The sequence below is a fragment of the Trematomus bernacchii genome, unplaced genomic scaffold (genome assembly GCF_902827165.1).
Source record: "Trematomus bernacchii unplaced genomic scaffold, fTreBer1.1, whole genome shotgun sequence".
NCBI lineage: Eukaryota > Metazoa > Chordata > Actinopteri > Perciformes > Nototheniidae > Trematomus > Trematomus bernacchii.
This window is the reverse complement of record NW_022987973.1, coordinates 21535791-21559943: the sequence shown is the minus strand read 5'-3', so window position 1 is coordinate 21559943 and position 24153 is coordinate 21535791. Positions and strand designations below refer to the sequence as shown.

The 24153-nt window shown below is 40.0% G+C and overlaps 4 protein-coding genes across 5 annotated transcripts; 2 read left to right on the top strand and 2 right to left on the bottom strand.

The window, feature by feature from the left end:
* Window positions 1-502: 502 nt before the first annotated feature.
* On the bottom strand, window positions 503-9973 carry vps33b (VPS33B late endosome and lysosome associated). 2 transcript variants are annotated; one of them, XM_034116854.1, is made up of 24 exons: window positions 9902-9973; window positions 9443-9550; window positions 8491-8571; window positions 8336-8397; window positions 8181-8230; window positions 7519-7586; window positions 7386-7431; window positions 7197-7294; window positions 6651-6755; window positions 5885-5975; window positions 5725-5802; window positions 5578-5651; window positions 5409-5495; window positions 5244-5334; window positions 5090-5164; window positions 4950-5014; window positions 4808-4862; window positions 4679-4725; window positions 3518-3650; window positions 2978-3051; window positions 2789-2890; window positions 2588-2663; window positions 1910-2029; window positions 503-757 (listed from the first exon to the last, which is right to left on the bottom strand). In XM_034116854.1, exons 2-24 carry the CDS (start codon window positions 9536-9538, stop codon window positions 678-680), a joined length of 1854 nt encoding a protein of 617 aa, XP_033972745.1. In that variant the 5' UTR covers window positions 9539-9550; window positions 9902-9973; the 3' UTR covers window positions 503-677. The 2 variants fall into 2 exon arrangements, with proteins under 2 accessions (XP_033972745.1, XP_033972744.1); XM_034116853.1 differs by having other exon boundaries at window positions 9813-9924.
* hddc3 (HD domain containing 3) lies at window positions 9957-12758 on the top strand. Its single transcript, XM_034116855.1, has 4 exons — window positions 9957-10171; window positions 11523-11578; window positions 11663-11903; window positions 12541-12758. Exons 1-4 carry the CDS (start codon window positions 10060-10062, stop codon window positions 12669-12671), a joined length of 540 nt encoding a protein of 179 aa, XP_033972746.1. The 5' UTR covers window positions 9957-10059; the 3' UTR covers window positions 12672-12758.
* Window positions 12759-15255: 2497 nt separating this feature from the next.
* On the top strand, window positions 15256-21478 carry mfap1 (microfibril associated protein 1). The gene is made up of 8 exons (XM_034116649.1): window positions 15256-15452; window positions 17392-17608; window positions 17705-17843; window positions 17962-18149; window positions 19083-19352; window positions 19433-19592; window positions 20266-20355; window positions 20865-21478. The coding sequence occupies exons 1-8, from the start codon at window positions 15371-15373 to the stop codon at window positions 21042-21044; spliced, it is 1326 nt and encodes a 441-aa protein (XP_033972540.1). The 5' UTR covers window positions 15256-15370; the 3' UTR covers window positions 21045-21478.
* A 50-nt stretch (window positions 21479-21528) lies between these two features.
* Window positions 21529-23846, bottom strand: hypk (huntingtin interacting protein K). Its single transcript, XM_034116650.1, has 4 exons — window positions 23628-23846; window positions 22736-22791; window positions 22527-22578; window positions 21529-21788 (listed from the first exon to the last, which is right to left on the bottom strand). The coding sequence occupies exons 1-4, from the start codon at window positions 23787-23789 to the stop codon at window positions 21693-21695; spliced, it is 366 nt and encodes a 121-aa protein (XP_033972541.1). The 5' UTR covers window positions 23790-23846; the 3' UTR covers window positions 21529-21692.
* Window positions 23847-24153: the final 307 nt, after the last annotated feature.

The window sequence follows — 24153 nt, the reverse complement described above, 5'->3', positions numbered from 1 at the left end:
ACCAGTATCATGGAGGGTGTGGTGTTTAGCAGAAGTTCGATTGACACTTCATACAATGGTAACGCTGTTCATTTTAGACTGAAAAATTCTCAGCACAGTGGCTCAAGATGTATTCACAACATAGAAGTCCAGCGTTCAGAACATTAAAGTAATAGTACTCAACCTGTAGTGAAATGTCCGTTTATTTTTGTATTTTATGTGATGTTTTTGGATTACCACTGCTGCATTAATGTATGTTGCATTTTACTCCTGTCGTTGGTTGTGCTCATTTTGAGTATTTTATATACTGTAGGGTAGTGTTATTTATAGCAATGCATCATACTCTTTAAGATAATAAGGTAAGATAAAAGTACATTTCCCTCTGAGATGTAGTGGAGTTGAAGTAAAAAGTTGCATAAAAGGGAAATACTCAAATAAAGAAGTACAAGTACCTCAAATGTGTACCTAAGTACTTGAGTAAATGTCCACCTCTGCCAAAGTGCACAAAAAATGAACAACCAACTAACATGTTAAAAACATTTATTCACTTTATACAATCTTTACAGTTCTTTCGCTGTCAGACACAGGCCAGAAGCAAACATTTTTCATCTGTAACGCCATTGTGCTGGAGGGAATGCATGACAGATGTCTGCAGGAATGTCTCTCAGTTTGTGTCCATCATGAAACGCTGACAGGCTTCATACATGGTTGTCCAACAAAGACTCAAGGATTCTTGAACTGTTCGTAATCGCAGTTGTTACTACAATAAATCTAAAACCTGGAAAAGAAAAACAACAGCAAGTTTATTAGTATAATGAAGACCTTCTTTCCGATCAAACAGAGAATTATTTACAATAAGAAATCCAGGTAGTTTCATGAAGATAATTCACTGCATGTGTTCACTTTCACGTCAATAATTCCTACTATTTGTTTGTGCCTGTTAACTGAATAAATACCTTTTATTCAGTTAACAGGCAAACATGTAAATAGAGCTTTTCTTTGCTTTATCAGAAAAATAGTTTCCTATAATGAAGTGTTTTTGCTCACTTCTGACATGATAAGTTAATGTGATTTATACAGCTGAATATCAGTTATCTTTACAATCCCCAGAACACAACACACAACAAAATGTCGCTCCAAAAAGCCCTCAGCCGACTAAATATATAAAAAGTCATAGCCCAATCATGCTCTACACGGTCTTCAAAGAATAGTAACTGAATGTCATTATCAATCATCCAAATTGTTTATTTATCCCGAGGGATATTGGGTTTTATAGTTGATTGATTTAAGAAAAAATAAAAATAAAACATACATTTAAGAAAAATATAGAAGAAAAAAAATATATACAAACAAATTAATTTAAAGAAATTATGTGCAATGATAAGACAAAAGTATTCGTAAGATTTGAATGCATAGTTGCAGTTTAATGTAAGTTTAATATTTCTTTATCGTAATGTTATTAAGAGAAACACAAGGGGTGTAAGGTTTCTGCTGGTAAAGCACCATCATGTTGATTTTGATCGCATTTTAAATATCTTAATTTTATTGTATCCTTGTATTACATATTCTTACTGTAACTTCTTACATTTGTATAATTATTTTCTCAATATGTCTTTCATTTTAAAATGGTTTTATTTCAAACCGTGACAAAACCCAATTTCCCCTGGGGTAAACAAAGTATTCTGATATGAATATCTTAAAAGTGCAAGAAAATCACAAATCACACCATCCAAGCAAATATCTTAAACATATTTAAAAATTCCCCAAATATAAAAAATGTGCAGCCTGATAAATCATCAGGAGCAGTTGAGAATACAATGAGGCTGGTACAACAGAAGAAGTGAAACTCCAAGCAACAGCTGCACAAACAGGAAGAATGAAGTCGAAAGGGAGGAAACCATCAGAAGATGACTGGCAGACAAATGTTTACCCCTCTCTCTGCCGAGGAACCGTAGGGCTGAGATCTCAGAGAAGGTGCAGCCTCCGAGGAACATGACCAGGACGATGCGCTGAGCGTCGCTCTTTGCTTTTGAATCGGCTCCGTTGTTGCCTGAGGAGACGAAACATTTAGCATTCATCAGTTTATTAAGACGTGGCTTTACTTGAAACAAGGTTACTCTGAGTAATCATTTCACAGAAAACAGTAGTTCAGTAATTAGATTTCTTTCTCACATTAACCTTACTTTAGGACCACAGCTTACTTGTTTTAACTGTATTGTAATAATGCAAGCTATGACCTCCTACTTCCTGATGTTTTGTCTTCAGTTTTCAAGTGCACATTTTTAATTGTGTAAGCCTTTAGTGAGAATTCTTATTTAATTATGAGGATTAATCGCTAATGATTTCTCTCTTATCATCCCACCACTTAGCCATTAGCTAGTCCCTGTCTAAAGTCCTTGTCATTCCATCGGTACAAGTAAAAAGCACATTTGTGTGCATATAAATGGGGGGAAAATTGCACAAAATCAAGTCTGGGAAATCAGGTTTCTCTAACCCTAGTTCCAAATAATGTGTTTGCAGTTCACAAAGTGTTTAAATAATCAGAGTATTGCAGAATATTGCCAGTATTCAACTTCAACATTACATTCATATCTCCTTGTGATCTAACCTGTAACAGCAAATTCATGCCCGTTCAGCAGCTTGGTGACTTCTTCAAGACCAGTCCAGCCGTCTCGATCCAACACCTATAACACGACCACACCAGGAATAATATTAAAAATAAGTTTCAACATGGCACTGATGATCTCTCATTGGTTTCCTCAAACAGTCAACAAGCCATGTGACATCATGCCTCCAGCCGTTTACTCGCCTGCTCCACCAGCTTGCAGCTCAGAGGGACGTAGGCCCCGCTGAAGATGTAGGCCATGTCTCTGGGGACACGCAGGTCATATTCTTCATCTGACTTTGGCACCTTTACACCAAATTGGAACATTTACTTAGTGACATAATAAAACCTGATGAAAATGCCGTTTGGAGCACGGTAAAGATGATCTTTTACCAGGTTGAGCTTTCGGCTCAGGGCTCTGAAATGGCTCTTCCTCGCAAGAGAAGAGAAGGCATCAGTCAACTTTCCTGAAAAAACAAAACAAACAATGAATAATACAAATGCAGATGAGGAGGATCAGGATAGATTATAGGAAGTTAAAAATAAGACGATAGAAATGTTGATGACTGGAATATTATATATAAAGTATTTGTATAGGAAATAATCAATTTCTCCATAAAGCTTCAGGAGAAGACTTTGAGGAAGCTTGAACAAAGTGGAAGCATTCTATTTTCCAGAGATGGCCTTCTTCAGCTTAAATATGAGAGATTTCATATATAAGATATTTTTATACAAATAGAAAACACTCCTTGTCTTTATTGTTTCATGTTGTGTTTTTTTCCCTATTTTTGTATATTTTGTTTGTGCTCCTGCCATGTGTAATAAGACTGGAAAAAACAAAAGATGGATTACTGTATTGATTGAACTGCTGATGATGTGCAAACTGTAATATAAAAGTACCACAAAACAAAAACAAGATGAAGCCTGTCTCACCTCCAGTTTTGTCGTTGACCAGTTTGCCCACTTTGCTCTCCATGACGGTCATCGTCTCCCCGGGCTGCTGCTCCACCAGCAGCCCCAACTGCCTCAGGTTGGCAAATGTGAGCAGGTGGTCCACTCCATAGCTCTGCAGGGGCCAATCAGAGAACAGCTTTCATATTAACAACAATGGCTCCATAAATTAGGACAGGTTTTAAGAGGAATGCTTTATCCATTGTCAACCAACACCATAAAAAGACTCAAACCAATTTGATACTGAGGATGTAAATCTTTGTTTCCTAAAATGTACAGTGTAGTTTGAAGCAAAGATATTAACACAGGAGAAAACAGCTTATTTATTGGGGACTTCTGTCGATTGTTGCTCTAATGACAATTTCTACAATACTAACCCCTATTTATTCATACCCAATGTGCTCAGTAGCAGGGAATTACACACAGACATAGCAGAAAGTAGTATGCGTAAGTATATAAGTATAGTATTAGATTAGATTGATTGACCCCAGGGGGAAATTCATTTTCACAGCACTGTACACAGTATACATGAAATATATAAACAACAAACAATAACACAGACAACAACAGATGGTGAAACACATGGCAGTTACACTTAGCGAGGCCTGTTATTTAAGGCAGAAATGGCTGCCGGAACCAATCTTTTTCCAAAGCGAGCCCTTTTATGTCTCAGTGCGCATGCCCCCGGATGGCAGTGGGGCGAGGTACTGATTGAGTGGATGTGTGATGTCCGGTTCTATTGTGGATGCGATGCGTGAGATGGCCCTGTTGTTAAGTATTGTGAGGTTTGGTGTAAGAAGTCCGATTATCCTGGCAGCAGTGTTGGTGACGTCTGTCAGTTTTGTCCGGTTGGTGACAGTGAGCATATTGAAAAAGCAGGCGGAGGAGTACATGAGGATGGGTTGGATAATGCTTTGGTACAGTATTAGGAGAAGAGGGGGGGATAATGGATAACCTTTTGAAGATGTCAGTGGTGTGCTGGTTGAAATTAAGTTTATTGTCCAGTGTTACTCCAAGGTATTTAAAGCTGTCGACTGGTAGTATGTCTAATGCCAGTTCATTTGTGGCTTTCAAAAACATCAAATGTTTGATTGTAGGACACAGACAGCATTTTCTTAATAAGAAGACAATGTTGAATCTCACCTGTAGATACTGTGTTTTTAGTGAGCGGAAGTCTTTTGGCAGAAGTCCTGTGATAAAACACGGTTTTAATACAACATTAGAATAATATGAATCAGTTTTTGAATTAATATTTACATAAAGACCACTCACCATTTTCCGTGATGGACAGAAGACAAAGCAGCCTCAGACTTTCTATCATAGAAACCTTTGAAAAATATAAAGAGGTAAGATTCCAGCATTTCATTTTTTATATTTCACCTGTTCATATCAGACTGTGTTTAAGCAGGCGCACCTGTCTGTTGATGTGCTCCTCTATGAAAGAAATGCTTTCCCGGATTTCAAATCCTTCAAGTAAAGCTGGAACAGAAAGCGAGTCAGAAGTGAACCCTTTGAAATCATTAATATAAGATTTGGACACTTTAGTATTCTTACAGTGTTCTGTCTTCAGCAGCTCCTGAAAGTCCTGCTTAGTTTTCTTCTTCATTATGGACTCACTGGCACCGATGTCTGAAAGAGAATGTCAGTAATTATTATTGGATGTATACAGCACATGCCAGTTGATTTGATTTACTGCTGTAACACTCACGTAGGCTAAGCAGCCGATGTTCCTGTTTTAACCCTTTAAGCTCATCTGACACAAACGTCTTCATCTGCTTTATGTCCATCCCCCGTCGCTTCTGTAGAATCATCACAGTGTTAGCTCTGTCACTCACCGGCCAAGTTATAATGAGGGTTATCAACAATAACTCACATCATATGCCGTCTGGAGATTCCTGGCTTTCTGACTGAGAAAGCCAAAAACGTTTGAGAAATGCTCGTTTCTGATTTCGTTGAAAACCTATGAACCAAGCAAGAGTTACAACAGATGATTAACTTAAAGTCATGACAATGGAAGATCTCTAATGTCAGCAGCTTCCTACCTTATCCTGAGAGTTCAGCATGACTTTCATACTTTTGTCAGAGGAGGTAACCTCAGGTCCAAACTCCACACATCCTGCAGAACAGACACTGTGATGAGACATGTCCAAATAAATCTGCAACCAGAGCAGAATCATACAAATACCTACCACATTTGATTCTAAAAATATCGTCCACGAGTCCTTCATACACAACTTGTGAGCACAGAGGAGTGACAAAGTCCACGTCTGCAAAAATAAAGACAGAGTTATGGAGGACAGAAAGCACATCTCTGCATGTCATCCACTGAGAGGACACATGCATCCTCACCTCTGTCGATGAGAAACACTTTTCCTATTTCAGCCTTTTGAGCTCTCTGTTCTCCCTCTGCCACCTGCTCCCTCCACGACTCGTACGCCATCTGTTAATAATGGACAGAATTAGGGGCAGTTCACAGCAGAAACTTTATTTGGGAAAACTAACTATATTTTTGGGGTTTTCCCTTTCCTGTAGGGAGTTATGTAGTTTTTTTTTCCATTAGACTCCTTTGTTAACTTCCGTAAAACAGTGACATTTATTACATTATTATTACATGTGACATGTTTGACGCTTTTATCCAAAGCGACTCACATACATTCAATACTATGGGCAATCCACTCAGGATACATTTGATTTGGTCAAGGACACAGCTGAATGCTGACTGCAGCGGGATTTGAACCAGTTCCCTCATATTCCGAAGATCAGCGCACCAACACACTGAGCCACAACCTCCAACATCACAACGTAACACTTGTGCTTCTATTGGCTAGCGCTCCAACACATTGTACGTGATGAATAAGGGGCAGGACATCTCTACCTATCACAACGGAGCCGGCAAGCTAACCAATCAGAGCAGACTGGACTCTGGTTTCAGACAGAGGGTGAAAAGAGGTGCTGCAGCACAGGCAGTATGAGAACAATAAAGACCTTTTTGAACATTGAAACATGTAAACATGCTGCAGTAGAGACACAAAATACAAATATAAACCTGAAAATGAGCATAATAGAGCCCCTTTAAATATTATCTGATAGTTTTTGGTCGTTGATAATACCGCACCTTGGAACATCGTCCAATCCCATAGATCTTTGAGAAGGGCCCGTAGAGCGAGTGAAGGAGGTGCAGAGCGCTGCCGGCGGTCCTCACCCAGCGCTGGTCCCCCGCCTGTGGGAGGAAATACAACGTGATGCTCATGTTCTGCTACTCGGGTGCTACTGTATGTGCTACAATGACATTTTACTTTCTTATACAAAAGGTATGGTTAATTGGTTAATAGATTACAAAATGGCGCCTCTTTCCTCACAATTTCCTAATATTTATAAAGTGATTAATAATGAAAATAATTCTTAGTTGCATCAGATCAGAATTCACATTTACAGCCATTCCAGCAAAGACAATGGATTTTTGATGATTTGTTTGTATGGCCTGATATTTTCTTTACTGCTATCTGACAAACTGTACATATACATATTTTCTTGCTGATTTAATCAGACAATTTGTTTCATCTGCCATATTTTTCTATATCATAATGTCAGACAGTACAATAAATGATTTGGTAATTTACTAAATAGTCAATCAACTAATATCCCCATGCATATTATTTACCAGGAAGTTGTCTCGGAAGAATTCCGGCAGCTCCAGACTGATGATGTCATCGTCAAGAGGAAGAAGATAGAAAGACCACTCATCAGTGGTCACATATTCTGTGGGAAGACAACAACAAGTGTAACATTTCCTCTCACCCACACTGATCACTGCTACTGAAACACAATGTGAAAGAAGAAGAATGCTCACCGCCGATGATCCCCTGCTCCTCTAGCACCGCATCGCATGAATAGAACTGCACAGAAGAGGCAGAAGGTTAATATCAAGGACTTCATCCAAAGAGCAGAGTTTGTGCACAACAGCAGAGGGGAAACAGATATACCTTCTGTGGGGTAAAGATTATCTTGTATCTTCTAAATTTTCCTGCTGCTTTGTCTGCATTGGCCACATCTGCAACAGGAAGGAATAAACATTACATTATTTAATAGGCTTATTGTACATTATTCAAGGGGGCAATGTTATAACTAAGTAACTACATGTATAAAGGACTGGGTATAGTGGGAACTGTTTGATGCAAGTGCCAATACCACACCTTAGTTTTGGCACCAACACACCTTTTTATAGCGCTTATTTTGAGAAATATAAGAATGCTTTTTCAAAATATATATATTTATATATGTATATATATTTTGATATGCAAATACATCAGCATATTAAGTAACATATCATCACTGTTGGTAGCACCTGGGCACCCTTTTTTAGGTTTTCACTTCAGCTAAAGAACAGAACGTTTCAATGTGTGTTGAGCTAACTTTACAAAAACTTGCAATTAATAATAATCTCAATCATTAAAAAAATTATAATAATAAATTCCAACCATAGCCAAGTTCCTTACAAATTTGAAGATTTATATTTTTTTAAGCGATAAATCAAATTACCTTTTCAGTTAATAAGTATTCTGCTTTAGTTTAATGGTGTTATGTATTCATCTCTCTAAATCATAAGCTTCATACTAACCTACAAAACAAATCCAACTCTACTTACCACATATCCATTTCACAGTTTGTATTCTTGGCCGGATCAGGAAACAGAGCCTGCAAGAGAGTAATGCCACATTGTGAGGCAGTCGTATCAGGCGTGCGTGGGTGTAATATAAAGGTCTTAGATGATCTAAGAAGTATGAAGGGTGCAGGGCTCACTGATCTGAGGTGCTGATAACAGGTTTATATTCCACTTTGTAGAGTTTGTCAACTTCATGTTGCTGTAAAAAAAGAAAGAAAAAAGAAACATTTTGAAAAAGATATTAGAACTGTAGATTTTCAATAAAAAAAGAGACAATCTGACAGAGGTTTACCTTTAGTGTTGACACATTGGCGATACGATCCAGCGGGCTCATCAAGTCTGGCTCAATGAAGAGGTCCTTCTTCCCCGGCAGCTGTGAGATAGAGAGAGGGGGGTGAAGAGATGCTCGCTAAAGTGTTATTTGGCAACATTGGGTAATAAAACATTTAAGTTTTAAGTGTCAGGCTCAGCATGTTGGTTTTCAAACTAAAATAGCAAAAAACTAAATATGTGTATGCAATGTTCAGCGCTGGTAACCCTGCTGTTTTGCGAGCGTTATATTTTTTAAATGTTCTTTTGCATGTAATCAAATTAAACGTATTTAAAAATGACGCCCCATAATGTCAAACATTATTGTCCGACCCTATTTACCCATTGCTTCCTATTGTGGAAGTATATCTTTAAATATTAGGCAAAAAAAGAGAAGTTGAATTTCCTTTGGTTTTGTCGTGAGTATTTTTGTCAGCAAGACGATCCAGTGGAATTGATTCAAAATAAACTAAGGCGTGTTCATGGCAATGAAGGAGCATATTTCAAAGTGCAACAGTGGGTTTCTAATAGTATTTGGACACCAGTGGAGCTCTTTTTTGGGCACAGAGTCACAGGCTTTGGATATTTAGAAATACTTATTGCTCGTGATTTTTATTTTTTCATAAGATTTGTTGACAATAATGGAACTCACTTTTGTGAGTAGACTGTACAAAAGTGAATCTGACGTAACACTTCTGACCATCACATGAGGACAGATGGGGCGTGGTCGGCAGTGCAACGTCTCCTTCGTAATCGCTCATAGTCCCCTCATTGTAAAGTTTATTTTGGTAATTAACAGTTGTGTATTCAATAGAGGTCCTATTAAAAACATTAACATCTGCATTATTTACATGCCAGTCATATCAGTAGGATGTTAGCAGCCAGATGTCAGCCTATAATACATTATTTTAGGACATATTGTGACTTGGTCCTACCTGTTCCAGCAGGTAGATGAGCTGATCTCTGGCCAGCCTCTTAAGCAGAGAGAAGTCAGGGAGCTCCGGGCAATCTCTCCTGGCACTGTGAGCCATTCTGGACCAACACTGGAACAAGGCAAAACTCACACATTCATTGCACAGAACAAATAAGTGTTACATAGCGTAAATACTCCAAAAACATGTGGCTCATATAATTACAGAGAGGCTACACGCAATAGTAACACATACAAATGACTAGCATTATATGCTGTGGTTCATCTAATAGCTAGGCTAGCTTGTAGGCTAAAAACACATCCTTCACATCACAGGAATATTCAAAACAACGATTAACGTTAAAAAGCTGACAGTTATGTAGAAATAATGTTACCTGAATATTCAATCCATGACATATATAAGGGGGTGAATATATGTAGATAAAATAAGCAGAAGGTAGGTTAAGCTGATATTAAAAGCTACCTGCTTCCGTAGCTAAATAAGCGGAATCAATCGCTCCGTCATCTGTTTCCCCCCGGACACCAGAGGGAGCGGACTGATACACTGACAGCGACGCTGCGACGTCGAAAGTTTAAATCACCTGACGCTGTTTCTCTCTCGCTACATGTTATTCTACAACCATGAATTCCGACGCAGTTTTGTTGTTAGAGACCGTGAATTTTGCCGCAGAGAAACACCGTAACCAGCGACGCAAAGACCCAGAGGCAACGCCGTACATTAATCACCCCATCGGTAGGTAGCGGTGCTTTAACCACAGACTGGTTTTAGGTTTTAACTCTGCGGTGATGCCTTCAGGTGCTGCTGCGCAATCTTAAAGTCCAACAATGCAGAAATCAAAATAAGACAACTCTGTGCTTAAGTGCAATTTTGACGTACTTTATACTTCTACTCTACTACAATTCTCAAGTAAATATTGTAATTTCACTACACCAAATGTTTAATAATAAAAGAATATACTGGTCTGAGATAATATAAGGCTTTGTGTTTCACCGTTGACAAGCTACCTTGCAGCATACACTGTAGCCTTTTTAATAATAAAATGTAGCTCCACTTTGACAGCTGCAACATGAAGTGATATATTCTGTAGGAGCTATTTGTTTTTATTTTTTGCATGTCATTTAGCTATATCATTTTGTGGAAGATCTACAAATGGATTTTTAAATAGTTTCTGATGTTTTTACGAAGTGGCTAGGATACCTGATACTTGGTAAGTATCCATATTGGAAATGTTATCAATGTAACATTAGTTAGACTAATAATTTCAATAGTAACAGTAGGTTTCAAAATAATGTACATTACTGAGGCAATATTGTTTAGCATTTAAGATCTACCCATACATTCTGAAATAAAAGTTGCTGTTTAGCTATTAAAGGTTGTAGGGAGAAAAAACATACGGGCTCGCATTACGAAATACATTATAATAAAGTGTATGGTTATTACTATTAAATGCAATTACTGTGATATAGGTTTGTGTGCAAGTTAAATGGTCTGCAAAGGTTAAAATCCCTAAAGTCCTTCCTCCCGGTGCCTCAGCAGAGCACATAAAATAATAACGGACAACTCTCACCCAGGTCACAGACTGTTCTTTATTTTAAAATAATAAAGGACAGCTCTCACCCAAGTCACAGACTGTTCTCTCTCCTGCCTTCTGGGAGGAGATACAGGAGCTTCAAGTCACGGACAAACAGACTAAAAAACAGGTTCTACCCCTGGGCCGTCAGGCTGCTCAACCACCACACTTAATGCAATAACCGTAACCATCTCCACACATAATACACACTTTGAATGCACTTTAAAAATTATAAACTATTTTGATATCAACTATTTATTCCCCACGTATGATTGCTTATGTTGTCTGTCCTACTGCCGTGTTTTTAATGTTATGTATGTCTAGTTTTTGCACACTGGGACAGAGTTGCACTCTGAATCTCGTTGTACTTTTTGTATAATGACAATAAAAGGCTTTCACTTTTAACTAGAAGGATTCTCTCTTCCACACCCCCAACCAAAATTGAGCATAACAGGGCCCCTTTAAGATATCATGTGGACTTTCCTCTTATTGCTCACTGTGTGTACTTTTAAGGAGTTGCAAGAATCATCAGCCATGAAGGAGGGGTCGCAGACATCGAGGTTTTGCAGGTACGTTATCAGTTGTTATCAGTGAGTTGCTGTTACTCAAAGTGTTTCATGTGTAGCTGAGCCTGTGTGTTGTCTCTCCTGCAGGCGGCACTGCTCCATGACACAGTGGAGGACACGGACACTTCTTTTGCAGAGCTAGAAGCGAAGTTTGGACCGATCGTGGCTCGTATCGTTCAGGAGGTGACGGACGACAAAAGCCTGTCCAAACAGGACAGGAAGCGTCAGCAGGTGGAACACGCAGCTCACTGCAGCCGCCAAGCCAAAGTGGTGAAACTGGCTGATAAACTTTACAACCTGAGGGACCTGAACCGCTGCACCCCCTCCGGTCAGCACCTCTCTTTAACTGTCAAAGGACTTCATGTTTCATGGGATTTATTTCATGTTTCTTAACAAATCCGATATAGAGAACAAAATCCACAATGTGTTATTTAATCTCTTTTTGACTTCCCTGCACTATTTTTTGATCTCAGAACCAAGAAAAATTATCCCCAAGTGAGGATGAAAATCTTTAAAACGGTTTAAAAATATCTAGTTTCATTTGATTTCTTTTTATGTTTTAAATACATCATTAATAAACAATTAGCTGAAAGAGATAAGATACTTGCTTGGGAAGTGTTTCAGCTAAACGAGGCTTTAGCTACACAGGCAATTCTTGTTAGTGAGAAAATGCATTGTTGGTTTTGTTATAGGATGGATTTGATAAACTCATGACTATACAAAAAAGGGTACACATGATAAAGTGTATTGAAGTCACCAAAACAAATGTACTCATACGGGAAATAAACCTGTCCAACAACTTAATGGACTGTATTAAAAATAAAATAAAACTCTGAAAGGAGAGTTTATGTTGCAGTTGTGAGATACATGTAGTAAAATTGTAACAACTCCTGGTGAAGTACTGTGTACCGATGCATGACAATGTATTTACTCACCATATTCCTCCCTCTCTGTGTGTTTTGCAGGCTGGACAGCCGAGCGTGTGCAGGAGTATTTTGTGTGGGCCAGTGAGGTGGTGAAGGGCCTGAGAGGAACCAACTACGCTCTGGAGGAGAGGCTGGAGGAGCTCTTCAGACAGAGAGGGGTCCAGCTCTGACAACACATGGGAGAGCACACCATTTGAATTACAATAGGATACATTTATTAGTTGTAAATTATAGAAATAAATCATATTTCATATGCAGATGTGTGGTTTTGTAATGTATGTTCTCATATTTTGGTTGTATAACTAAATTAAGGGTATGTTAAAAGTGAGTAATATCAGTTATTCAATTCAAATTCAAAGGTTTTTATATGCACATAAGCTACATTGTAGAAATGGCAATGACAATCGTATGTCCCGAACTCCTCCAACAATGCAACATAGTTAAATAGAACATAACACAAATTCAAAAATAATTAAAGCTGCAAAAAGCATTAAGCGGGTTTTCGACGCTCCGCAGGCTGTTGTTCGCACGTCGACGTGTCACATAGGTGTCTCAAGGACTCGGCCGTTGGCAAACGTGGGAAGTTTCAGGCCGATCGGATAACGTACATAGGAGTTACAGCAGTATCATAAACATTGTGTTTGATGGCGAGGGATCTGTTGCCATGGCAACGGCATTTGATGACACCCCATAATAATAATTAAAACAAAAAGTTATGAGAAAACCTTCATATGTGAAGTTTGAGCACTTTTTGACCATTTACACAGGCAGGGCCGCAACTGGCCAACTTGTGGCCCCACGCAAAGTTATATGATGAGACCCTCTGAGTCGCGAGCGTCAGCGGGGGTTGGGGGGGTGCTAGTGGAGCCTCGCAGCGGCGAATCTGTGGCGCGCTTACACTGTAGGTGCGCCGCAGATGAGGCTCCCTCATGGATGTCTAATAAGAACTGGATACAGCGTGGGAGGTGGGGTCTCGTTCTTTCCTATGAGAGCTGCTCATTGGCGCATGAGGACAAAATGGCCCAACTTTTGAGAGAGCGAAACGTCACAGATTACCCGTCATGCCTGGCTGTCAGAGCAGAAGTACCCGTATGTGCGCTGTGCAGTTGAGTTGCCCCTTAAGCCCCGCCCCCCGAGCTCCCACTCAATGCACGTTTTTAATGCAGAGGAAAATAACTCTCAGAATAACGTTATTAGCACATTTTACAACTTGAGGACCTACTGTTTTTAATAAGGGCTATACAAATGTTCATACTGGGTACTTTATTTGGTTAAAAAAAAAGTATCCAACGATTTACAGGGCCCAGGGACATCACGGACTGATACGGAAGTTGCAGTACCGCCGTTTGGACACAGGTGAGGCCCCACGCAGTCTGCGTGATCAGCCTGTAGGGAGGGGCGGCCCTGTACACAGGAGTTATAACAATATCGTGCTTAACAGCGAGGGATGTGTTGCCATGGCAACAGCTTTTGAGGAAAACTCACCCATTACCCATTATCTGAAGTCTGGTGCCGTTTCGACGATTTTCCATTGAGTTATGACGACATCGTGTTTTATGGTGAGGGATCTGTCGCCATGGCAACGGCATATTATGACACCCCATAATGGACATAAAGCTGTTCAGGGCTGGACCATTAGCCATCATCTGAAGTCTGGTACCGTTTGGACGATTTTCCATTGAGTTACGACAACATCGTGTTTTTTGGCAAGGGATACATGGAAAGGGCATATGGTGAGATCTCAGATTTCACGTAGAGCTGTTGAGGCATGGACCGGTGACATACAAGTGAAAATTGGGGGACGATCGGACCGTGTCCATTGGAGTTACAGCGACATCGTGTTTTATGGCGAAGGATGTGTTGCCATGGTAACGCCACATTATGTAACATCAGATGTTACGTAGAGCTGTTCAGAGCCGCAGTGTTAACCATCATGTGAAGTTTGGTGGCGTTCTGCGCATGTCAGTTGGAGTTATGACATCATCGTGTTCCATGTGTTAAATCGCGTTTTTCCGACGCCAAATTCAAAATGGCCGAATTCCTGTACGTTTTTTTTATACCCCTCCAAGAGGCTTTTTTGTTCATCTCCGCACCCTAGATATGCGTAGCGATTACAATAGGGTATTCGCCGACCTCTGGTCTCAGACCCTAAAAATAAATAAATAGTGCAAGAAAAAGTCTATATACACGTACATAGAATATGATATAAGGGCAGAATATGAAATTAAATATTGTACAGTAAGATGAAATGATGGCCTGTGGAATGAAACTGTCTGCTGGTTTTTGTCCTTTGTCCTTTTTGTACCACCTACCAGACGGCCAAAGATTTTATATTTTTATACCAGTATAAATTAGTATTAATAATTGTCGGCTAAAGGATGTAATATTTGTGGTTTTGCTAGAGAAACACACACAGGTTCAGTCACTTTTACAATAAAATTAACATATAAAAGTAAGAAAAAAAACATCCAACCAAATTCTTCAATAACTAGCCAAGGTATCAGCCCCTAGAGGGCGGTATTATACGCTATATAGACTGGCTATTATTGATTTGCAGAATATCTAAATTTAGCATAAACCATATGTTATCAACTTTTTCACTAGTTCAATTTGGGTATATTTGTAACTGCTGATCAGTAATAAACGGTATTGGCGTTATTATTGTTGTCTTTATACACCCGTGGATATTGGGTGTTTGTTTCTCATCGGTAGGAAATATATGTCAGAACAGATTCACTTCCTGTCCGCTTGCTCCTCAGAGAGTTAACTTCCGTTTGACTGAAGCGACGGCGTCGGCTAGCTCGTTTGGTCTTTCAAGTTAAATACTTATTTGTACCCTTATTCAATTGAAACCCTCGACCAGGCAGTCATGTCTAGTCGCGAAACCCACGACATGAAGCTCCCTCCGATCCAGTCCACGGCCGGAGCGGTGCCGGTCCGGAATGAGAAAGGTGAGATGTTGGCCGTTAGCTAGCAGGTGGCTAGCGGCATGCTAAGTTAGCCATCTAGCTTAGCGTAACGCAACTGTTTACACAAATAACACTACAAGTCTGTGTGAAACGATTAAAAGAGAATCATAAATACGTTAGGTGGACTTAATAGTAAACTACGGTTCATGTTACGAAGAAGTAGGAGATAATTCAGCAGCCTTTCATAACTTGTTGTTTCATAATAAGAGGCCAAAACAGTCACATATTAGCGTGATGTGTGTTAGTGGGTCCACATAGGCTACTCTTGGCAACGTAGTGAAACTGGAAATGCCACAGCAGAACAACACTTACTACTGCTGTCATACATTATGCACAACAAATCAGTGATGGAAGAAACATTCAGATCCTTGAGATGCCTGTGAGAATGGGCTATAGAAATGACATTGCCTTGATTCTGACAGTAAAAAAACAGGCAGCAGAGATAACACATACTTACTGATTGATGATACTTATGATCAATTTAAGTAGTTTTCTTTAGTAGTTTTTAGTTTAAGATGTGCAATTTACACATGGAGACAGGGATCATAACATTGTCATAATGTAAAAGTATGATCGTATGATGTGCTCAATCTCAATGACAGATACATTATATAAAGCTTTAGCAACTTATTCTTTATTACCCAAACGTCTTGGTATTTTCTTCCTTCTAAGTTTACTACGTTGTTTTTGGGGTCCAGATGTGTCCTCCAGAGCCTCAAATCTAGCAATATGAGCCTTGGAATAAAATGTCCATATTGCCTGTAGCCTTTTACTTACAAACAAATAGATATTTTTCCTTGAAGCATCTGGCTGATTGGATTGCTCCTTGCAATAAACACATTTTAACTGTCCGGGATTCATGGGGAAAATAATAGAGAAGATCAAAGTAGTTTCTGGTTACAAGAAACCAGTGATATCTGTTGGGATGAGACGTAAGCTGCTGTCAAAGTAGAACAGTTAAGTTATACATCCGTGGCGGAAGAAGTATTCAATATTTCCTATTGGATTGTAGTGGCAGCTTCCAAAACCTGATGAGTGCATCCCAAAAAAGAATGAATGAAATGACATGAATCATCCCTCTTGTGACTCAACAAAAATTAAACGCTCTAAACCTGACAAAGAAAGTGTGCTTGCAGAGATGTTACATTTCTACCCCTAATTAAAGGATTTCAATCCAAAAAGTACATTCAATCAAAAAAAGCTACTCTCTTGTGGGATATTTTTTGTGTGTGTATGGGACAGATTAAATAACCCTAGCCATTGAAAGCATACATGCTCAGAAACATATACGCTAACTGCTTATCTGTGAAATGTCCTGCTAATTTGATCCTTTAGTTCAAAGACTGAGAAAATAATGGTGGAATGCTAAGGGATGGAGATTATGAGAGTTTTTTGAAAGTTAAAGGTGGGGTAGGTAATTTTGGAGAAACCAGCTCGAGATCGCTAGAATTTGAAAATACACAGCCGGAAAAGCTCTGCCATTTCCTTACAGAGCCCCTCCTCCAACACACACGAACGCGCACATGACCAATGAGGGCACGAGATAAGTTTGTGCACAGATGGAAGGCTGACAGGCAGGTAGGCCATCCAGTTATTTTAGCCGGGCCGGCTAAAATGATTGGTCGTACTTTTTACAGTATTACGGCTTCCACAGATGACGTTTTCTTAATGAATTTTTTGTCAAAGCACTTAAGATATTCATTGCTATCGGGATGTTAAGAGCATTCCATGGAATATAACAAAAAGTGTATCTCGAGCCGGTTTCTCAAACTTACCTACCCCACCTTTAAATAAGTGTTAACATAGTGTTGTGAAGATCTCAAAGACATTCGGCCCAACTTCAGAGGTTTCTTCCGAAACACCCTCTGCATCAGGGGTGAGAAACCTTGTCTAAGCTCACCGTTGTCTCTGCTTATCCCAGGTGAGCTGTCCATGGAGAAGGTGAAGGTGAAGAGGTACGTGTCGGGTAAACGTCCTGACTATGCGCCAATGGAGTCTTCGGATGAGGAAGAAGAGGACTTTCAGTTTGTTAAGAAGGGAAAGGAAGCAGAGGCCGAGGCGGAGCTGGAGGAAGAGGATGTCTCCGACCCACGTCTCAAACGCTTGCTCAACCGTGTGTCTGAGGACGTGGAGGAGAGGTAACCCGTCGTTTGTTTTGACTGTTAAGATTTTTTAAATGTTGCTTCGATTTTAAACTAATTTGCACACGCTGCTTCCCTTCTCTTTGTCCTCAGACTCGCTAGACACAGACAGATCGCAGAGCCTGAAGTTGTGGCCGAGAGCAGCGAGGACTCTGATGAAGGCACATGGCACCCTGAGCGGGAGGAGAGTAGTGAGGAAGAAGAGGAGGAAGAGGAAGAAGTGGATGATGAAGTAGGTCTCTTTTGTGCCGTTTAATTTGAACAAAACATAATGAGTGGCTTGTCACAGTCACTTAACAATTTCCTAATTCAAGAAAAGTTTTTAAAGCAGACTTTCTCATTGTGATCAGGAAATTGAGAGGAGGCGACAGATGATGCGACAGCGCGCCACTGAACGGAAGAGTGACGACGTAGAGGTGCTGGAGGTGGAGGAGGAAGGGAAGTCGGGGGCTGAGTCAGAGTCCGAGTCTGAATACGAAGAGTACACAGACAGCGAGGATGAAGCTGAGCCACGGCTCAAACCTGTCTTCATTCGCAAGTATGCAGTGAAACCACCGTGCCTTTAACTCCTGACTGTAGCTCAGTGATCTCATTTACGGCTTTAGCGCCATGACCACAAACATCTCACTTTCATAGTTTAATTTGAAGGGTAAGGTCAATAAATACAGAATATTCATAAAAGAGATGCATTCATTTAAGTGATATACCGTAGTTGTAGTCAGATACTGTAGTGTATTTCCCTTTTTGGTAGTCAGAAATGTTAATGATACTGGCTTGTATCAGATGAAAAACTGAAAATTGGGTCCAGGTCCAAACTTAAAGGTCCCATGACATGGCCATTTCTACTGATCATAATTCCATTGTTGAGGTATACTAGAATAGATGTATATTGTTCAATTTTCCAAACTCACATTGGTTTCTCATACAGCATCTCTGTATAGTACGTGTATTCACTCTCTGTCCTAAACGGCTTGTTGGAGCTCCTGCCCCCCCTCCCTCCCACTGTGCTCTGATTGGTCAGCTCGCCCACTCTGTTCTGATGAGTCCACCACCGTTACAGCGGAACATCAGTGTTTGTGTCACAATGGCGTTAGCAACCAGAAAATGACACCAGTAATGACAAACGGATGAGAATGCTGCGTGGGGTCTGGGTGCCGTGTTGGCGGGACGTTGCGAGGCTCGCTGCTGCGAGGAGCGGACAGCGAGACACAGCGAAACCCAGCCCGAGCACACACACACACACACCCGCAGCCTGGCTGTGAGTCTGTGTGTGCTCACACACAGCCTCGCCGCGTCCCGCCGTCTCAGGCTGAGAAATCCGCGGAGCTGCAGCTGAGAAAAGATTGTGTGTGTGTGTGAGGAAGTCCGCGGATTGGTCCAAACGTAACGGCTCAATTTGCAAACGATCCGACACTGAAATGGAGTTTTGACCATCATTAATCTGTGTGCTTTATGTTTGTTTGCTCCGCAGGAAGGACAGAGTGACGGTGGCGGAGCGGGAGGCCGAGGAGCTGAGGCAGAAAGAGCTGGAGGTCGAGGCCAAGAAGCAGGTGGAGGAGCGGCGGCGCTACACCCTCAAGATCGTGGAGGAGGAGGCGAAGAAGGAATTCGAGGAGAACCGACGCACGCTGGCTGCTTTGGAAGGTCTGGACACTGACGGAGAAAACGAGGAGGAGGAGTACGAAGGCTGGAAAGTCCGAGAGCTGAAACGCATCAAGAGGGACAGAGAGGCCCGAGAAGTGTGAGTAAACAACGCTATGACTACTTTATGATCACATGGTGTATTTAGGACTTTCCTAATGAGCGGTGTTCTGTCCTCAGCATGGAGAAGGAGAAGGCAGAAATCGAGAGATTCCACAACCTGACGGAGGAGGAGCGGCGGGCCGAGCTGCGCAACAGCGGCAAGCAAGTCACCAACAAAGCCAGCAAAGGAAAATACAAGTTCCTGCAGAAGTACTACCACAGAGGAGCCTTCTTCATGGTGAGTCACACAGAGCAGAACCATTTCAGTAGTGGATGTACTTTACAATACTCTTCACTTTTCAAGCCCAGTGGAGACATTAAAGAGAATGATAGGGGTGACTTTCTGATGTCCGAACATTACATTTCTCTAGTTTTTTGGCAAATAGCATGGTACATTGACTGCTATTTATCCATTTATGATTTTTTTTTCTTTTTTCCTTTATTGCCTTTCCATTTCATTTAAAGAAGGTGCTACAAACTTTTATATTCTAGCAACTATATTGGTACGGAATAACCTTGAAAAGTTTTCAGATTCTAGTGATTTAATTACTTTTGTTAATAAGTTGTTGAATAGTTCTATTATCATTTTTACAGATGAACCTATATGGTTTAACATTTAGATTATTGGACCAATTTGACCTCCAATTAGTTTTAGAAAAAGCTTTTTTTAAGGGACAATTGGAGCCTGACTGATACAATGGCATGATGACCCATACTGCAAATGACAGTACAGAAATGCTTTAGATAAGTTAGAAATGTATCCATTATAAATATGTGACGACTATAACATTTCCTGTCCAGTACATATCGTTGAAGTTATTTTAGTTTACAATCGTATAGTTTGATTTGTGAATATTGAGCTGTGCTTGTTGCTGTGCGTTGTGGAACTGTTAACATGACTTCTGTTATAGGATGAGGAGGAGCACGTGTACAAGAGAGATTTCAGCGCGCCTACTCTGGAGGATCACTTCAACAAAACCATCCTCCCCAAAGTCATGCAGGTCAGCTGCTTTCACTCGTATTTCCCCTGCTACACTGCACAATGTTGTTGTAACACAAAATAATGCCAATCATTTAGTTTGTGTATGATGGTGCAAAAACATGGAATTCGCAAGATTCCAACTTGACAGTTTCAATGTTGTTGCTGCTCCACAGTATAACTAATCTTACATCAATAAGAAATGATGAACGTAGGGAATTTGGCTACTTCCTGCCTTTTTAAAATATTTATTTTGTTAGTCAATCGCAACAGTCTTAATCCTAATTTTACCTGCCATATACCATGTAAACTCTTGATTTTTCCCCATTAATTTGAACTAGTCTTAATTCTTGAGGAAGAAACATTTTAAACAAAATGCACAAATATATAATTATTTGTACCTGCTTGTTTCACACAAAAAAAAAGTGTGCCTCTGTAAATGGATGCTCCTATTCTTGTCAATGTTGTTTAGGAAAGATTTAGGTGAGTTTCTTTATTCTAACTCGATCCGTTCTGGTTTCTTTCTCTAAGGTCAAGAACTTTGGTCGCTCTGGACGCACCAAGTACACCCACCTGGTGGACCAGGACACGACGTCCTTCGACTCGGCCTGGGCCCAGGAGAGCGCTCAGAACAGCAAGTTCTTCAAGCAGAAGGCGGCCGGCGTGAGGGACGTGTTTGATCGGCCCACAGTGAAGAAGAGGAAGACCTAAGATGTGACGAAGACTTCAGCTTCAGAGACTGTTCAGAGGCACAGCCTGCGGAGTTTATTTCCTGGATTTTTGCTGTGGAAGGAAAGCAGCAAATAGACTGATTCCACTGCTATGATCATATTGATGAAGAGTTCTTCACCCAGGAAATAACGCCATGATTTCAAATTGTTTCCAAAAAACAGGATTAAGATGAAGCAGGTTTTCTATTTGCAATTATACAGAATCTTCTCTGTAAAATGGAATACACGATTGACGAAGATATTGGTAAATTCTCTATTGTCCTTTTACAACAGTGAGTTTTTGTAAAAAATCAGCTAGTGACGACAGTATGCATATCCTTGTACCGACTTCCTGCGTTACCTTTTTGTTTCAAAGTACAGGCATTGTAACTTGGTTTGCTTGTGTTTAAATAAAACTAGTTTTTTTCATTTTTAATAATTTCCCACATTAATCACAATAAGTATTAACTACGGTCACACAAGTACTCAGGTTAACTTTTATTTTAAAAAACAAAAAAAAATAATTGTGTAAAGTTTTTCCACCACAACCGTTTAACCACTGAGCTCAATCCAGTCTCGTGGTCAAGATGAGCTCTGGTGAAAGAAGAAAAAGCAACCAAAGTGAAGCAGTCCAGTGTGTGAAAGCTGTTCAGTTGGTCAGAGTCACCAGCGCCTCCACCACGTTCCCCATGTGTTCCCTCAGACCGCGCTCTGCCACGGACCGAGAAATCTCCATCTCGGACATCTGCAACATAAACCAAATGTATATGTGAGTGCTTCATCAGACATTGTTAATAATACATTTTACCCAAGGAAACTGTACAATTTGGTAAATATTCAAATACGTTTAAAGTCACATAACAAACAGGCAATCATAGAGGAGAACATCTAAGTTGACACAAACGATAGGGACAGGTTATTCAGGGGAAACAGATGATGGTGAGCACTACAGTGAAAAGGCTCATTAGAATAGGTGGGATTTGAATGTGGTGATTGTCAGATGTGTGGGGGCAGTTCCAGAGTGTGGGACCTGTGCAGCTAAAAGCCAGAGCCCCCATGGTGACGAGGGGTCAGGATGGTTAGCAGACCAGAAGAGGGGGTATACTCCTGAAGGAGGTCAGACAGGTGGGGGCCAGGTTGTGGTGAGCAGGAGGTTTTTGTAGTTGATCATAAAAATGCTTTTAATGGAGCACAACTCACGTCTGGAATTCAAATAAATGACACCTACACACTGGCAACCAATTGAGATGCAAAAGTACATTTTCACACCCTTGTGTATCATGAAAGAGCAATGTATGCAGCTGCAATATATACAATCTTGTATTAAACCTTTCCTAGAGAGTAAAGGCTGTTAAAGCAGCAGATTAATGCTCACGGTTAATGAACATGTTTAGTTAAGTGGACCAAACACAGACATGTGGCTTCAAAGTGATCTGAACAGATTAATGAAACAAAATATATATATATTGAGAGAAAATCTTACAATTAGTTCCACATCCTCTCTCTTGATGGTCACTTTGGCCAACTCTTTTTCTCTGAAAAAGAAACAACACATAGTGAGCTGCAGATTTGAGATGAATACTAGAGCGGAACTGCTCAAAATGAAGAAATATGAATCTGATGCCGTCACAGCTGGACAGACTGCGGGGTTAACATTGATCTTGTTAAAAAAAAATACAACAATAATCTTACCTCTCTTGTTTGGCTTTCTGTTCTCGTGACCTTCTGTCTCCAATCACCGACATGGCCTGAAAGAAAAACATTTGTTATTCATGAATGTATGTTTTAACATTGTTTAAAATATCAGAGTCAACTTTACCACAAACAGAAACACATACAACATTCAACACAAACATATTTCACCAGTAAATAAAAGTGATACATTTAGCACATTTTACTACAAGTAAAATAAAAATATTGGGCCATTACCATTTCATTAAAAAAGAATTAAAACGTGTTTATTGCTAGATATGATGTCACTGTTATACATACAAGATACCTCTGATTTTTTTACTTTCTGAATAATGTAACAAAATAAGATAAACACCTGGGCTGAGAAATGCAAGTACTTTGGCTTAATTTAAAAAACATTAAGTAATTATTAAAGGATTGCCAATAATGGGATAAAGAAAATAACTAATCTGAAAAGTAACTAAAGCTGTCACACAAATGCAGTGGAGTAAAAGTACAATATTATATTTACCCCTGATATGTAGGGTTATACAATTGCATAAAGAGGACATATTCAAGTTAAGTACAAGTACCTTCAATGTGTTATACCATCAGTGCTTAAATGTTCTTGTTATATTCCACTACTGTCCCTTTAACAAGTAGGCTGGCAAAGAGGAAAGTAACGTTAGCTTTAGCTAGCTAGCTCGGAGGCAGTTCACTACACTTCTGCACCAGAATTGTATTGTTTCGACTCGAGCAAACCACGTATAAAACACCAAGGACATATCTTTGACACAAATCCTTGGTATAATATCACTAAACAGCTGTATTACATGTGCTGGGGAGGATGTAGCGACAGTGCAGCCGGCAGCGGCCGCATGTTTCCCGGCTAGCGTTAGCCCGGAGCTCTCACCGTTTCTAAATCGGAGCTGGAGATCTCCTTCTCCTCCGCGTAGTCCGTGACTCTCTCCAGGTCAGCGGCTCCGCTGTCATGTTTGCGAGGCTTTTCTGCTGGTTTCCCCGTGCAGTTATCCTCGACTTCCAGGTCCAAATCGACGTCTCCCTCTGCTGCCATGTTTGCTAATGTCAGGCCGGAACCAAGAGGAAGGTTCCTTCGAGCGTCGGACGCAAAACGGGGTAGTACCGGAAAGATCATGTAAAGGACGAGATTTAAAACAAATATTTGGATATATCTTTTATCAAGTATGAGTGTGGGATCTCAATTTAAGATATATTATAATATATATAATTGTATAATTGATACACCAACTTTATATGATTAATACTTACCCATACTTACTCATAACCTATGTTTTTTGTCAAACATACATTTTTTTTTTTTTTTTGTGACCAACTTGTTATTGTTTTTTTGTTTGCCCTCACAGAGGGACTTATATACACAGATACAAATAATATAGACAATAATACAAAAAGAAAAG